This window comes from Physeter macrocephalus, chromosome 6 (genome assembly GCF_002837175.3).
Source record: "Physeter macrocephalus isolate SW-GA chromosome 6, ASM283717v5, whole genome shotgun sequence".
NCBI lineage: Eukaryota > Metazoa > Chordata > Mammalia > Artiodactyla > Physeteridae > Physeter > Physeter macrocephalus.
The window spans coordinates 59107182-59123566 of record NC_041219.1 but is presented as its reverse complement, the minus strand read 5'-3'; the positions used below and the strand labels follow the sequence as shown (position 1 = coordinate 59123566).

At 43.0% G+C, this 16385-nt stretch overlaps 1 protein-coding gene across 1 annotated transcript in view; it reads right to left on the bottom strand.

Annotated features, from left to right (window-relative positions):
* The window catches only part of APOBEC1 (apolipoprotein B mRNA editing enzyme catalytic subunit 1), a 35721-nt gene extending 20719 nt beyond the window's left edge, over positions 1 to 15002 (bottom strand). The window contains 1 exon segment of the mRNA XM_007101843.4: positions 14882 to 15002. Coding sequence (XP_007101905.2) covers positions 14882 to 15002 — 121 coding nt within the window.
* Positions 15003 to 16385: the final 1383 nt, after the last annotated feature.

Genomic DNA, 16385 nt, shown 5'->3' with positions numbered 1-16385 from the left:
ACCCACCTAGGTAGGTCACCATGGAGCACAACATGCGCTACACGGCACCATGCGCTACACAGCAGGTTCCCACTAGCTATCTGCTTTACACATGGCAGTGCACATATGTCAATCCCAATAACCCAGTTCATCCCAGTCCCCATCCCCCCACAACCTCCCCAACACACACCCCCGCCCCCGTGTCCACACATCCGTTCTCTACATCTACATCTCTCTTCCTGCCCTGCAAAATCAGGTAGTATACATTCTGATTTCCCCAGATTGCTTTGGCTATGTAAGTTCTAGTTTGTCATTGTCTACAAACATGCCTGCTACAGTTTTGATTGGTATTGTGTTGAATTTATAGATCAACTTGAATAGAATTGAAACATTAAGACATTGTGTGTTCTAAATCTCAAACATGCTATATTCTTTCAATTATTTAAGGATTGATTTCACTTAGCAATGTTTTGTGATATTCAGTGTGTGTACTGTATAGTTTATTAAATTCATCCCTTCATATTTCATGGTTTTAATTTGATTGTAAGTGGTATTGGTGGTTTTTTTTTTTCGTTTTTGTTTTTTTTCCTAACCCTTCATTGATAGTATATAGACATAGAATTGATTTGTATATTGACTGTATAACTTTTGGGAAGAAATTTTCCTTTACTTTTTTTAGGTTCTTCTGGCTGTTCTAAGAATTACATTGACATGAGACAGATAACAGGAGAAAATCAAACAAAGTTTGGTAACATGTATACATGGGAGAGACCCAGGAAAACTGAGTAACCCCTTAAAATGGCTGAAGCAGTGACCTTAAATACCATCTTCAGCTAAAAGAAGATGTTGGGGGTTGTGGTTTGGGACCTCAAAGGGGAGGAAGGCCATTCACATGGAAATGAAAAAGCCAATGGTAAACAAATACTTGCTGGGCTTCCCAGAGACAATGGGACCCAGAGTGGACTCTGGTCTCCAGGCCCTGCTGAGTTTCCCCTCCACACTGAGCCCAAACTCTTTGCAGAGATCTCTGGTGACAGCTCTATTCTGGGAACTGGCCCTTTATCTAAATTCTTTAGGCAGCTAAGGGGGAAGGTCAAAGTTTCTTCTTGAGTCTTTTGGGCCTTGATTGTTTTCAGCTTGAAATAATCCACATGCCAAAGAGATGTTTTAGGGTGGCAAATTTTACTTGCCTTCAATCCATTGCCCTTTTTTTCTATTGGTTTGTCTTCTCTCCTCTATTTGTACATTAGAGGAAACGTCCATTTCTCTCATATGTATTTTTCCCAGTCTTTTGACTTTATTGAAACCGAGCCGGACTCTGCGGGGCCCTCCTAGGTACAAAAGCCCCTCTGTGTCCCATGGTTTCTTGTTTGCTGGAAAAAAGCTTTAGGCTCCTAGGCCTCCCCTGACTTCCAAAGAGCAGAATCCAACAGTTACTAATTAGGGAGGTGAGGGAATGCAGAAACTAAGGAAAAGCAGTCAAGAAGCAATAGTGCAGCAATAAAAGAGGCTTAGTTCCTCTCAAGGGATATATATAACAATCTGATGCGTATCTTTGAATTGCTCTCATCGGCAGGCGGACTCTCAACCACTGCGCCACCAGGGAAGCCCAGAAACATTTTAGGGTGGCAAATTTTGCTCCCCTACATAACTAACCTGTGAACTTGCTAACTTCACTTATTTCTACTTTTTTTGTGTAGATTTCTTAGGCTTTTCCAAGGATTATGTTGTCTGTAAATAAAGACAATCTTACTTCTTTTCCAGCATGTGTGTCTTTTTATTTCTTCTTTTTGCCTTCTCGGAATGGCTAAGGACACCAATAAAATGTTCAATAGAGAAGGTAAGGGAGTTGCCTGGCAGTCCAGTGGTTAGGACTCCACGCTTCCACTGCAGGGGGCTCAGGTTCAATCCCTGGTTGGGGAACTAGGATCCCACAAGCCGTGCACTGCATGGCCAAAAAAAGAGAGAGAAGGTAAGAGTGAATATCCTTGCCTTGTTCCTGATCAATTTGAAGATCTAACTGGCTTTATTAAAAGATTCCAAATTGGACAGCATTCCATCTAGCCAGTCAATAGAAAGGAGCTCCAAAGAGCTACAGAAAAGGAAAGATTTTTAAAAGCAGGGAGCGGGTGGGACAAAGAAATCATAAACAAACAAAAAGGGTTATTTCTGGCAAGGTTACCTTCCTTTGGGGGACAAAAGTGTCTATTAGGCAGATTACTTCACTGGTTCTGACAAGGAAATTCCAGACTGACCTGTTAAGTTTACATTCCTGGACAAGGTTGAAACTGCATTTAGCGTAGATAGCTCTCAAGTCTTGGTCTGATGATATGGGCTTAGCACACGTGACTACATTTGGGGCTTATAGTTTCTTTTTTTAACAGGGGAAAGCATTCAGCTATTCTTTTTTTTTTTTTTTGGCTGCGCCGTGTGTCTTGTGGGATCTTAGTTCCCTGACCAGGGATTGAACCCGGGCCATGGCAGTGAAAGCACTGAGTCCTAACCACTGGATAGTCAGGGAATTCCCTTCTCTTTTTATACTTTGAAGCATATGCAAGACCTCTACACAGAAATAAACCCATACATCTACAGTCAATTGATTGTACTTATTTTTTTTAATTTTTAACTGAGGCAAAAAAGTACATAACATAAAATTTACCATCTGAGGAGGAGAAATGGTCGCTGAGGGTAAAGGAATGAATACCTGGGTTATATAATAAGGAAAATGCAATATTAATAAACACCTCAGAAAAGGCTCAGAGCAAGAGATAATAGTGTCTCTTAGCTCAATTATGCCAGATATCTGAAAGGGTGAAGCTGCAAGTTTCCTGAGCTCAATCCTGCTTTGGGGATACTGACAAGATCTCCAGTGGAGGCCTGCAAACCTAAGCGGCCTCCCCCTGAGAGACATTTTCATATGATATGATAATGGACTGGACTAATTATTAATGACCAAATGGAACTTTGATAACGTGCCCGTAGGTTTTTTTTTTTAATTAATTAATTTTTGGCTGCATTGGGTCTTCGTTGCTGCACGCAGGCTTTTCTCTAGTTGCAGCGAGTGGGAGCTACTCTTTGTTGCAGTATGCGAGCTTCTCATTGCGGTGGCTTCTCTTGTTGTGGAGCACGGGCTCTAGGCACGCTGGCTTCAGTAGTTGTGGCACATGGCTCAGTAGTTGTGGCTCGCGGGCTCTAGAGCGCAGGCTCAGTAGTTGTGGTGCACGGGCTTAGCTGCTCCGTGGCATGTGGGATCTTCCCGGACCAGGGATCAAATCTGTGTCCCCTGCATTGGCAGGCGGATTCTTAACCACTGCGCAACCAGGGACGTCCCTGCCCATAGTTTTTGATTTGTATAATTGTTTTGCTGTAAGGAACCCAAGTTCTAAGGGGGTGGATATTGTAATATTTTGATTTATAATAAGAAATATATGTGTGGTCTTTCTCCCTGTTCCTGGCACAGAGATTCTAAAACCCTTAGAATGATCCAAGAGGCGAGAGCTATAAAGCGGTTCTTTATTCCATTGATAGGGGCCTTTGGGAAGGTCACTAGGTAATCTAATGTTGTGAGCTGGATGCCAGGGGAATAAAGCACATGATTAGAAGTTTGGAACTTTCAGCTCTACCCCACCACTCCCTCTCCAGGGAGGGGAGAGGGGCTGGAGATTGAACCTATAACCAATGGCCAGTGATTTAATCAATTACGCCTATGTGATGAAGCCTCCATAGAAACCCAAAAGGATTGGGTTCAGAGAGCCTCTGGGTTTATGGACAAGAACACGTCCACATGCCGGGAGGGTGGCACACCCCAAACTCCATCCGGAGAGAAGCTGCTGTGCTCAGGACCCTTGCAGACCTCACCCTATGTACGTCTTCATCTGCCTATTCATTTGTATCCTTTAATTTCCTTTGTAATAAACTGATAATCTCTCTGGTTTCCTCAGTTCTGTGAGCCACTTTAGCAAATTAATCAAACACAAGGGGCAGGTGCTCAGAACTTTGGATTTATAGCCAGTTGGTGAGAACCTGAGGTAACAGCCTGGACTTGCTATTGGCATCTGAGGTGGGGGAAAGGGGCAGTCTTGTAGGACAATTATGATGTGATTTCTTTTATGTTATGATTCCTGCTTATCAAGTGTGAAACGTAGGAATTAAGCTATGTTAAACTATGTTAAGTTGTTCAAAATCGACTCACAGTGGCCAATGTAAACTTAGTTGTTTTGAAACGTCCACTATAGGACTGTCTTAGAGTGATGAACTGTTACTTTACATAAGAAATTTGTCGGGCAATTTATGTTACTGGAACAGAAGGAGAAACTGATGGAGAAAGACCCCTCCCCTGGGCATAACTGTTGCTCCTTAAAAAGAGACCACTGAACCACGTGACTTGAAGGCCCTTCACTGGAGGCCCCGACTGCACGCTGCTGAGAGCTGATCCAGCTGTTCAGGATGCTGGCGGAGGCTCTGTTGAAGCAGGAGTAACCTCTTACACACACTTGTCACGAGACTAGCTGCCAAACCGATGATGCTGCTTGTGCTGAGACGCCTCCTGGACTTCTCCTTGGCGTGGTTTGTTACTCCCTTCTCTGTTTTCCTTACTTTGACTCACCTGTGTCATGTGCTAATTGTGTGCAGTAAAACTGAGTGATTCGTGCGTTGCGTACTTATATCTCCAACTTACCTGGACCTACCCCTGGGCCTGTGACAGACAGGAACTTAACCCATAGGATCTGACGTTGACTCCAGGCAGACGATGTCAGAACTGAATTGAATTGTAGGACACCCAGCTGGTGTCTACAGAGAACTGGAGTATTGCCTGGTGTGGGAAAACCTCTGCACGTCGGGTCACAGAAGTGTTCAGTACGAAACATTGAAACACAGAAGTGTTTTTCCTTTATACCATCTTAACCATTTTCAAGTACGCTGTTATTCCATTCCAAGTATACAGTCCGCTAGTGTTAAGTATACTCACATTGTTGTTCCACAGAACTTTTGCATCTTGCAAAACTGAAACTCTGAAAACCACAAGTCATTATTTTCTTCTCCCTCAGCTCTGAGCAACCATCATTCTACTTTCTGTTTCGATGAATTTGACTATTTTAGATATCACATATAAGTGGAATCATACAGTATTTGTCATTTTGTGACTGGCTTATTACTTCACTTAGCGTAATGTCCTCAAATTTCATTCAAGTTGTAATGTGTGACAGGATTTCCTTCCTTTTTAAGGCTGAATAATATCCCATTGTATGTATTTAGTACATTTTGTTTATCCATTCATCCACTGATGGACAAGTTGGTTGCTTTTGCCTTTTGGCTATTGTGAACAGGGGTCCTAGGAACATGGGTGTGCAAAAGTCACTTTCAATCCCATGCCTGCTTACAATTCTTTTGCACATATATCCGGAAGTCAGATTGCTGGACCATATGATAATTCTATTTTAAATTTTTTGAGGAACGTCCGTACAGTTTTCCATATCAGCTGAGCCATGCAAGAGTTCCAATTTCTCCATAAACTCACCAAGACTTATTTTCTGTTGTTGTTGTTTTAATAGTAGCTCTCGCAACGAATATGTGGTCAGCTGATTTTTAAGAAGGATGCCAAGACCATTCAAACTCATAGAAGAAAACATAGGTGTAAATCTTCATGACTTTGAATTAGACAACAGTTTCTTAAATGTGATACTTAAAGCACAAACAATAATAACAAAAAATTGATACATTGGATTCCATCAAAATTAAAAACTTTTGTGCTACAAAAAACACTATCTAGAAAGTGAAAAGACAGCTCACAGAATGGGAGAAAATATTTGCAAGCTATATATCTGATAAGGGCTAGCGTCCCAATTATATAAAAAACTATTACAACTCAACAATAAACAGACAGGGGCTTCCCTGGTGGTGCAGTGGTTAAGAATCCGCCTGCCAATGCAGGGGACACAGGTTCGATCCCTGGTCTGGGAAGATCCCACATGCCACGGAACAACTAAGCCCGTGCGCCACAACTACTGAGCCTGTGTGCCACAATTACTGAAGCCCGGGCGCCTAGAGCTCGTGCTCTGCATCAAGAGAAGCCACTGCAATGAGAAGCCCGCGCACCACAACGAAGAGCAGCCCCCGCTCGCCGCAACTAGAGAAAGCCCGCGCGCAGCAACGAAGACCCAACGCAGCCAAATATAAACATATTAAAAAAAAAAAATAAACGGACAAATAACCCAATTAAAATGGGTAAAGGATTTGATAGGCATTTCTCCAAAGAAGATATACAGATAACCAATAAGCACATGAAAAGATGCTCAACATCATTAATCATTAGGAAACTATAAGTCAAAACCACAATGAGATACAACTTCCTAACTGCTAGGATGGCTATAATTAAAAAAAAAAAATTAACAATTAAAAGTATTGGTGGGGGGAATTCCCTGGCGGTCCAGTAGTTAGAATTCCGAGCTTTCACTGCCTAGGCTGTGGGTCCCATCCCTGATGGGAGAACTAATATCCCACAAGCAGCACGGCATGGCCAAAAAAGAAAAAAAAAAAATGTATTGGTGGGGATATGGAAAAATTGGCATTCTCATGCATTGCTGTTAGTAATATAAAATGTGGCAGCCACTCTGGAAAACAGTTTGATAGCTCCTCAAGACATTAAACATAGAGCAACTATATGATTTGGCAATTCTAAGAGAATTGAAAACATATATTCCCACAAAAGCTTGTACATGAATGTTCATAGTAGCATTATTCATAATAGACAAAAGTGGAAACAACTCAAATGTCCATCAACTGATAAACAGATAAATAAGTTGTCGGATGTCCACACAATGGGATAGTATTCAGCTATAAAAAGGATGAAGTACTGATACGCGCTAAAACATAGATGAAATTTGAAGACATTATCCTCAGTGAAAGAACTCAGTCACAAAAGGCCATAGAGTGTATGATTCCATTTTTATGAAATTTCCAGCATAGGCAAATCCATAGAGATAGAAAGTAAATTAGCATTGCCAGAGAATGGGGAGAGGGCTGGGGGAGAAGACTTGGAGGGTGCCTGCTAATGGATATGGGGTTTATTTGGGGGGCAATAAAAACGTTTTGGAGTTAGTGGTGATGGTTGTACATCTTATGAATATAATTTTTAAAACCACTGAATTTATGCTTTAAAATGGTGAATTGTATGGTATGTGAATTATATCTCCATTTTTTTTTTTAAGACATAACAAAAAAGTTAACTGAAGTAAAGCAAACCAAACCAAAGCAAAAGTGTTCCAAGGAAAGTCAGGGGATTGTCTTGCCTGGGGCTAGAGAGAATTCATTAGCACAAGGAATTGACATGAACAAAATTGGGTCTTAGGAGTTGAAGGGGCATTTATAATAATAAACCACCCATAGAGATATGAGGATGGAAAGAAATTGACAATGTGAGAAATAGGTCCCTTAAAATGAACTGAATATTACAGAAGAGTTCATGTGTACTCATACACACAGGATCATAAACAGAGACCAACAAAGGGGAAAAATACCTGGCTCAAGAGAAATGTGTTCTTCATAATCCCACAGTTTGATGGCAAGGATTCCATGAAGCAACTGATGTTATATGCAAAATATTGTGTGTTCATGTGTATTATTTTCTGGGGGAGAGTCTATATGTTTTACCAGTTTCTCAATAAGACCCTTGATCCTCTAGATATAAGGAACCATATATGGTTTAATAAATTTGTTCTTCCCTGTTTTTATCAACAGAGGGCAGAAAAGCAATACAATTAGCAGAGCCAACCGCCAGTACATAATTTTCTAAGACTCTTCAAGTCCTTCTCAATTTCTGCCATCTATTTCTTCCTTTGCTCTACCTTCTCCTGTAAACTAAAATTCCCTAACTGTAAGCCCCCCTTCATCCATCAATTTCTTACTATCTCTGACTGCTGCTATCAATGCAGCCCCACTTCTATAATTTAGAGGGATTCAATCCTCCTCTCATATTCCATTTGCATTCTGTTTATACCTGTGGTAGTTACAGTCTTCCTTTCAAAATAGCTATTGATTTTATTATTATTGTTGAAGGACAGGGTTTAAGGATAAAAATAATAGATTGTGGCTAAAACAATCATTCTTAAATACTTTTCTCTAAGATCTGTGTGCATCTTTCTCAGAAAGATAAATTTACATTGGGACACAGCAAAGGTTATGGTTACAAATTTTGTGATACATTTTTGTCCAAAATAGTCATACCAGCTTGCTGTTTAATGTTGTCAAGCAACAGTTAAACAAACAAACAAGAGTGAGAGCAGACTATCTGCTTTTAAAGCCCACTTAAAATTAGGGAATGTATTTATGATCGCATGTAATCATTGCCAATCAATTCTGCCCAGAAAAGGTGATAAAAGCAGCAGATCCTAGCTTTTTTTTCCCTAGCCGTTTTAACGAAAGCAAATGCCTATTTTCAGTCAAACACTCCTCAAAAATTAACAGATTCAGATCTCAGACATGTACTCTGAGTGCTCCACTCACAAGCAAAGCACAGAAACCTTTGTGAAAAAAGAATATGTATATGTATAACTCAGTCACTTTGCTGTACAACCGAAATTAACACAACATTGTAAATCAACTATACTTCAATAAATTTTTTTTAAAAGGGACTTCCCTTGCGGTCCACTACTTAAGACTCCGTGCTTCTAATGCAGGGAGCACAGGTTCAATCCCTGGTCAAGGAACTAAGATCCCACATCCCACATGCTGCATGGTGTGGCCCCCAAAAAAAAAACTTTTTTTTTTTTTTTTGCGGTACGTGGGCCTCTCACCGTTGTGGCCTCTCCCGTTGCGGAGCACAGGCTCCGGACGCGCAGGCTCAGCGGCCGTGGCTCACGGGCCTAGCTGCTCCGCCGCATGTGGGATCTTCCCTGACTGGGGCACGAACCTGTGTCCCCTGCATTAGCAGGTGGATTCTTAACCACTGCACCACCAGGGAAGTCCCTGCCCTGCCTTTTGAAATGAATTCACTGTGATCTCAGTGGAGTTGGAAGTGAAAATAAATGTGTGTTCAAGTTATGTTTAATTGGAAGCCCAAGGTTGATATTCAGTTTTATGGAAAATTCACATATACAATTTCTGTAGGAGGACTTTAGCTATAAGGGGCATATGTAGTTTGAGAAGCAACTGATCAATTAGTGATTCTCTGGTACCAAAGAATTTTAAAGTAGTTAAGGGCTCAAAGAGAGGAATGGCTTCTAAGACCTCTGGCCATGGATATGTGGCAATGGGTTTTCAAAATGTACTAAGGATATAATTTAGGATATGAAAGAATTTGAGGACATGACACTCTCTTTGTGGTACTCAAGGTCTTGAGCTTATTTCAATCTGCGTTGTCTCCAAATTATTTTGTCTTCAGCTTTGCAAAGACTGACCTCCCTTACAGTTGCTGAGGCAGTATGTTATACTTGTCAAAGCCTTTTCATGTATATTTGACGTTCAGGGTTTTTTTTCAATTATGAAAAGTAAATGTGTAACATACAGATGTACTGTTAACGCTTCAGCACTAAAAAAAAAAATTCACAAATATCAAATTGGTTATATATTAGTGTCTTGGGTGACAGTCCTAACAGTGGGGTGGGTAGAAGTTGAAAACTGCTCATTTTAGAGTTTCAGAAGAGGGGCACGAACCTGTGTCCCCTGCATCAGCAGGCGGACTCTCAACCACTGTGCCACCAGGGAAGCCCCCCAAAAAAGAAACTTTGTGATAATAGTTGAAGTGCTTGATATTGTCCTGAGTAGAAAATAAAGTGCTAAAGAAATAGCCCATGAACAACACTTGATGTCCTGATATTTATGCCGTATTTTCTTATCTTAAAAGAAAATTTAGGCCTGACCTGATTTGGGGATGTGTCATTGTTGCCGAAAGCTGGCCTCTGTACGCCGGCACTGAATTGAATCTCAGAGACAGAGTTCTGGGTGAAGCAGAAAAGAACAGCTTTATTGCTTCGCCACGCAAACGGGGCCACAGTGGGCTAATGCCCTCAAGACTGTGTGTCCCCATTGGAGGGGGTAGTGAGGAGTCTTACATTAATAGTTCAAGGAGCAGAGTGGTAGATAAGGAAAGAGTACCTGCAGGCCCTACATATTTTTCCATCCAGAGATCATCTGAAGACCATCAAAGCAGGCATCAGGTGGTCTCGTGATGGGCTTCTGTGGTTTTTGAGGTTATTGAGCTGTGACCTTCTCTCTGGGATGAAGAATGCTTACAGAGAGGGGAGTGTTCAAAAGAGAAAAATACCAGGTGCAATGATACAACAAAGCAGAAACAACAACAAAAACAGTCATCTGAAAAGCAAGTCGGAGTGAGGCTAAAACAGATCAGAGCTTGATGGAGGCTATTTTAACTAGTTTTTATAAATTTAGCTGGAACAAAAACCCCACTGTTAATTTATTCCTTCCATTTCAATGGAAAAAGGCAAGTGGGCATCAATGTCATCTGGCCGTTTCTTGCTGAAGCTGGGTGGGTGAGGGGCGGCGGGGAAAGAGGAGGGCGGGGACGGGGGCAGGCACGGCAAGAAGGGGTTTTTCTTATGGAAGGAATGAACATTCTCATGCCAACTGGCAGGCGGTTTGACAAGAGCCCTGGTGGGGGTTTTGCAGAAATACGACAGGCAACAAGTCATGATTCTAGCTAGAACACATATTCCCATTGCAACCATCAAAACAAAGTAAGAACTGGAAAACTCCTGAGACAATAGATTGGACGGCCCTGTGGGATCCAGGAAAACAAGTTTGAAAACCAATTGGAGACTCGGGAAGCAACTTCACAGGCATAAGCATCTGAATTATCTACTGTCTGGATGGGAGATTTCATGTCATTAAGAAGCGTTGTTATGTTTCCTGACTCATCGGGTATAAAAATATTATACAACATTCAGTATGAATTAAGGCACAAGTTCCCGGCTGTGAGGCAGTCAGGATATCTAGGGCCATCTGGTTCTGAAGCACAGCTTTTCACATTAATGAGTCCTCAGTGTTTAACAAAGTCAAGCTCTGTTGGCTGTCATTAAGGGCTTGCTTTGTAATTTTGGCTAGTACCTCTATGTGGAGAGCCACACTTTCAAGACCAATGTTTAGGACAAAGAAATTGAGTAAATAATCACACCAAAAAAACTGATCTAGTCTATCTAGTACAAAGGTAAGGAAGGTTAGCCATTTTTGCCTTTTGTAAAACTTTATATTGATGACCTTGTGCCCAAGGGAACCCTAGAGTGCATCTACCATACTTTCCATTGTTTGGTCAGATCTAGGGTATCAAAACCTCAATCGAGGGACTTCCCTGGTGGTGCAGTGGTTAAGAATCTACCTGCCAATGCAGGGGACATGGGTTTGATCCCTGGTCCAGGAAGATTCCACATGCCGTGGAGCAACTAAGCCCGTGCGCCACAGCTACTGAGCCTGTGCTCTAGAGCCCGCGAGCCACAACTACCGAAGTCCGTGCGCCTAGAGCCCCTGCTCCACAACAAGAGAAGCCACCGCAATGAGAAGCCCCTGCTCCACAACGAAGGGTAGTCCCCGCTCGCCACAAGTAGACAAAAGCCAATGCGCAGCAATGAAGACCCAACCCAGCCAAAAATAAAATATCATTTTTTTAAAAAACTCAACCTTTTAAACACAAACAAAAAAAAACCCAATCGACAGCTCTCTGATTGTCCTTGGGTATATATTGGGGTTTCTACTGGGTTAGATGCAACTGGGGCAGTAGAACGCTAATAAATGATTCACTTAGGGCTGCCTGTTCTGCTGCCTTAGCAGCAGCCTGATTGCCTCGAGCTATGAAGGAGGTTGACTGATTGATTGATTGACTGATTTTGGCCACACTGGGCAGCTTGTAGGATTTTAGTTCCCCAACCAGGGATCAAACCCAGGCCCTCAGCAGTGAGAGCGCAGAGCCCTAAGCCCTGTACTGCCAGGGAATTCCCAAAGGAGGTCAATTTCTGATGACCCAGGCAGGGCATAATAGCAGTGGCTTCTGGATCAGTCACTGCCTTTATAAAGGTTAAAAATTCTGAGGCACGTTTAATGTCCTTGTTGTTTGAGGTTAATAAACCCTTCTCCTTCCATCTAGCCCCACAGGCTCGTACAACCATAAATGCATATTTGGATCTGTGTAGCTATTTGCCCTTTTTCCTTTTGATAAATGTAATGCTCGTTTTAAGGCTATTAATTCTGCTTTCTGGGCAGAGGTGTCAGGGGGTAAGGCAGCTGCTTCTATTACCTGCTGCATATCCCACTCATCTTTGTTATTCACAAAGCTGCTGCCATCAGTAAAGTCCCAATCAACCTCTTCTAAAGGACCATCTGAGAGGTAGAGGCAGCTAGAGTATAGTCTCTTGCACTTCCAGACAATCAAGGGTAACTTCCTCCTCCAAAGGAGTGGGCAGTAAAGTGGCAGGTTCAAAGAACTGACTGTTCGTATAGGAACATTTGAGTCATCTAGGAGGATGGCCTGGTATTTTCCCATCCTTCCTGCAGTCAGCCAAGACCTCCATCCCCCTTTTTGTTCTAGAAGTACCAAGACCTGATGTGGCACACATATTGTTATGGGTTGGCCCAGAGTACATTTTTCCTCTTCTTTGAGCAAATCACATGTTGCCACTACTGCTTGCAAGCAGGGGGACCAGCCTGAAGCTGTGTTATCCAATTGCTTGGACAAGTAGGCTACAGGTCTTGGGGTGGCCCCGAGCATTTTGGCTGAGGACTCCCAGGGCTACTCCTTGCCCTTCATGGACATATAATTTAAACTCCTTTTGTTAAGTCTGGGAGGCCCGATGCTAGATCTGTCACAAGTTTATTTTTGAGCGTTTCATAGGCCTTTGGGCAATTGCCAGTCCATACCAATGGCTCAGAATCTGTGCCCTGTAAAGCATTATGCAAGGGTTTTGCAATGAGCCCAAATTTAGGAATCCAAATACAGCAGAATCCTGCCATTCCCCCAAATCTACGAAGTTGTCTTCGATTTTCAGGAATTTTTTAAGTTAAAAATGGCTTGGTTTCAATTTGCCATTAAGCTCGGAGTTCCCTTCTGTAACTGGAAGCCCAATTAAGTCACCTGATGTTTGCAAATCTGGGCCTTTTTCTGTGATCCTTTGTAACCGTGCCATGCTAAATTGTTTAACACAGTGATGGTATTAGAAGGGCAATAATTTTCATCCAGACTGGCTATCAGAAAGTCATCCATGTACTGTTGGAGAATTCCTTGGTCTAGATGTAATAACCCCAATGAATCTTTAGTCAAAGTCTCATTGAAGAGAGTAGGGAAATTTTTAAATATTGTGGCCATACAGTCCAGCAGTATTGACTCATTGCTTTAGACTTTGGGTCTTGGGGAACTCCCTGTCAGTCCAGTGGTTAGGACTCTGCACTTCCACTGCAGGGGGCATGGGTTCAATCCCTGGTTGGGGAATTAAGATCCTGCAAGCCACGTGGCACAGCCAAAAAAAAAAGAATTTGGGTCTTGACATTCAAAAGCAAAGAACAATTGTGATTTTTTTGCTCTGCTGGAATACAGGAAAGGGTGTCTTTCAAGTTTCATATAGTAAAATATTCATAATTTCCAGGTATGGTGGTAAGTAAGGTATATGGGTTTGGAACTGTGGGATGAATGTCTTGAATGATGTCATTTATTGCTCATAAATCGTGAACAAATCGGTATTCATTTTGTGAGCCTTTTTAAACTGGCAAAATAGGAGTGTTATAAGGAGATCTGCAAGGTCTAATTAGTCTGTACTTCAAAAACCGGTCTAGAACTGGCTGGATTCCTTATACGGCTTCCTTTTTTTTTTGGCCATACCATGGGAGATCTTTGTTCCCCGATCAGGGATTGAACCCATATCCCCTGCATTGGGAGCGTGGAGTCTTAACCACTAGACCACCAGGAAAGTCCCTGTATAGTTTCCTTTTTAAGAGGATATTGTTTTTTCCTTGGACAAGTCACTCCTGTCTTTACAATGATAGGAATCGGGGCAGTGAATCCGGCCCGTCTGGGTGCCCTGTTAGCCCAGACAGCCTTACTCACTTTTTCCTGGATCCTTTCTGGAATAGGCTCAGCTTCTTTCTCTCCTGGCTGCTCGAGCGACTAATGGAGCCTTAGGGCATTTTCCAGTGGCACTTCTAAACGCAAAAGTTGTTTCTCAGGTGAAAATGTTATTTGCACATTTACTTTGCCCAAGTCTCTTCCTAAAAGAGGGATTAGACAGTCAGATACGTACAGGAAATTATGTTGCAATTTCTCTTCTCCTATTTTGCACTCCAGGGGCTAGAGCAGAGGACGTTGCTGAGTTTGTCCCGAAAGTCCCACTACTGACACCGTGGACTTGCTCAAAGAGGCCAGTTTACAATTTAGAACCGAGTAGTTTGCTCCTGTATCTGCCAAAACTCTGCTAGTTGATTCTCCACTGTTAATTGTACCCGGGGCTCCTGTGGGGCTATAGCCATTGGAGCCGCCAGCATGGCGAGAGGCCCCGGGCCCCATCAGTCACTATATTCTATTTCAGAACTTTCCTTCCTGGTGACCATAACCTCCACCGGAGGGTCCCTCTGCTTTTTGGCGCATTCCGTCTTTAATTTAGGACATTTCTTTTTCCAAGGTCCTTCCAGAATATGTGGCACCCGTATCTATTAGAAAGTCAGTCAACTTGTTCCCCACTGTCAGTGTTACCCAGGGCTCTTGTGGGGATTTTAGAATTGGACGCCTCAAGTCCAAGGGAGGCTTTGAGCCTCTTCATTCAATGTCAGCGTTCCTCTCTTTCTACCATATGAGCAGCTCCTGTCTCCTTTCTTTTATTTTCTTTCTTTTTCTTTAGTCTAGGGCAATCTCTTTTCCAACGCTCTTCCTCCTTGCAATAAGCACATTGTTCCTTCTTCAACGGTGGCTTACCTTCCTTTAGGTTGCTCGCCTTCCGGGAATTCAATGCTGCTGCCAGAGAAGCTGCCTTCAATTTTTCATCTTTGTTGCTTCTGTCGTTGTTCCCTGTTGTTGAATAATTTGAAAGCAACATCTACTAATTGAGAAGGGGTCACTCCAAATGCACCATCTGACTTCTGTAATTTTGTCCTTATATCTGGGGCATTTTGCCCAATGAAAGTCATATTTATCATCCTTACATTCTCAGGAGCCTCAGGGTCTGCATCGTGTAGCGCCTATAAGCTTGATAAATCCTTTCTAGGAACTCTGCTGCATCCTCATTTGGTTTTTGTTTTATCTCCTGAACCTTGTTTAACCTCTTTTGTCTAGGTACCCCCTTTTGAAGACCCACTAAGACACACCTCCTATAATGGTCTAGAAGTGGCACGCCCCCACTATAAGGATCCCAGTTAGGGTTAGCAATAGGGACTGAAAGATTTGCTTCTGGAGTTCCATTTGGATCCACTAGGTGGAGGTGGTGCGCTTCCTCGCTAGCCTTGTCAAGGACCATCCTCCTTTCATCCTCAGTAAGCATTATATTCATAAGAGTGTGAATGTCCGCCCAAGTGGGATGGTGAGTGGCAAATATGGAGGTGAAAAGTTCAGTCACACGGAGGGTGTCCTCTTGGTAAGCAGGGTTATGGTTTTTCCAGTTAAGCAAATCCAAAGTAGAGAACGGATTGCACATCCACAGGAACCCAGCTGGCTGGCCATTTGCATTAAGGCCTCCTCGGCACAAGGGAAATTGCACTGTTGCGTAAGTGGCTCCCGGTCCAAATTGGGTGCCCTGTTGGGTCTTAGATGGTGATACTAAACCAGATTCCTGTGCCCCAGGGGTTAACAGAGAAAATTCTATTCTCTCCCCATGGGTAGGGGAAACAGGAAGCCGTGAAAGGAGTGAATATGTTGGCGGCATGGTGGGGGCAGTTGGAACAACTGCCGATGCAGCCTGTTCAGCCAGTGGGGGAGCTGGATAGGCCAGAGGGGGGTTTAAGTTGGTTGTTTTTTTGGTTTTTTGGTTTTTTGCGGTACGCGGGGCTCTCACCGCTGTGGCCTCTCCCACTGCAGAGCACAGGCTCCGGACGCGCAGGCTCAGCGGCCATGGCTCACGGGCCCAGCCGCTCCGCGGCATGTGGGATCCTCCCGGACCGGGGCACGAACCCGTGTCCCCTGCATCGGCAGGCAGACTCTCAACCACTGCGCCACCAGGGAAGCCCTAAGTTGTTATTTATTTATTTATTTTTGGCTGCGTTGGGTCTTTGTTGCTGTGAGCGGCTTTCTCTAGTTGTGGTGAGAGAGGGTTACTCTTTTTTTTTTTTAAATTAATTAATTAATTTATTTATTTTTTGCTGTGTTGGGTCTTCGTTTCTGTGCGAGGGCTTTCTCCAGTTGCGGCGAGCGGGGGCTACTCTTCATCGCAGTGCGCAGGCCTCTCACTGTCGCGGCCTCTCCCGTTGCAGAGCACAGGCTCCAGATG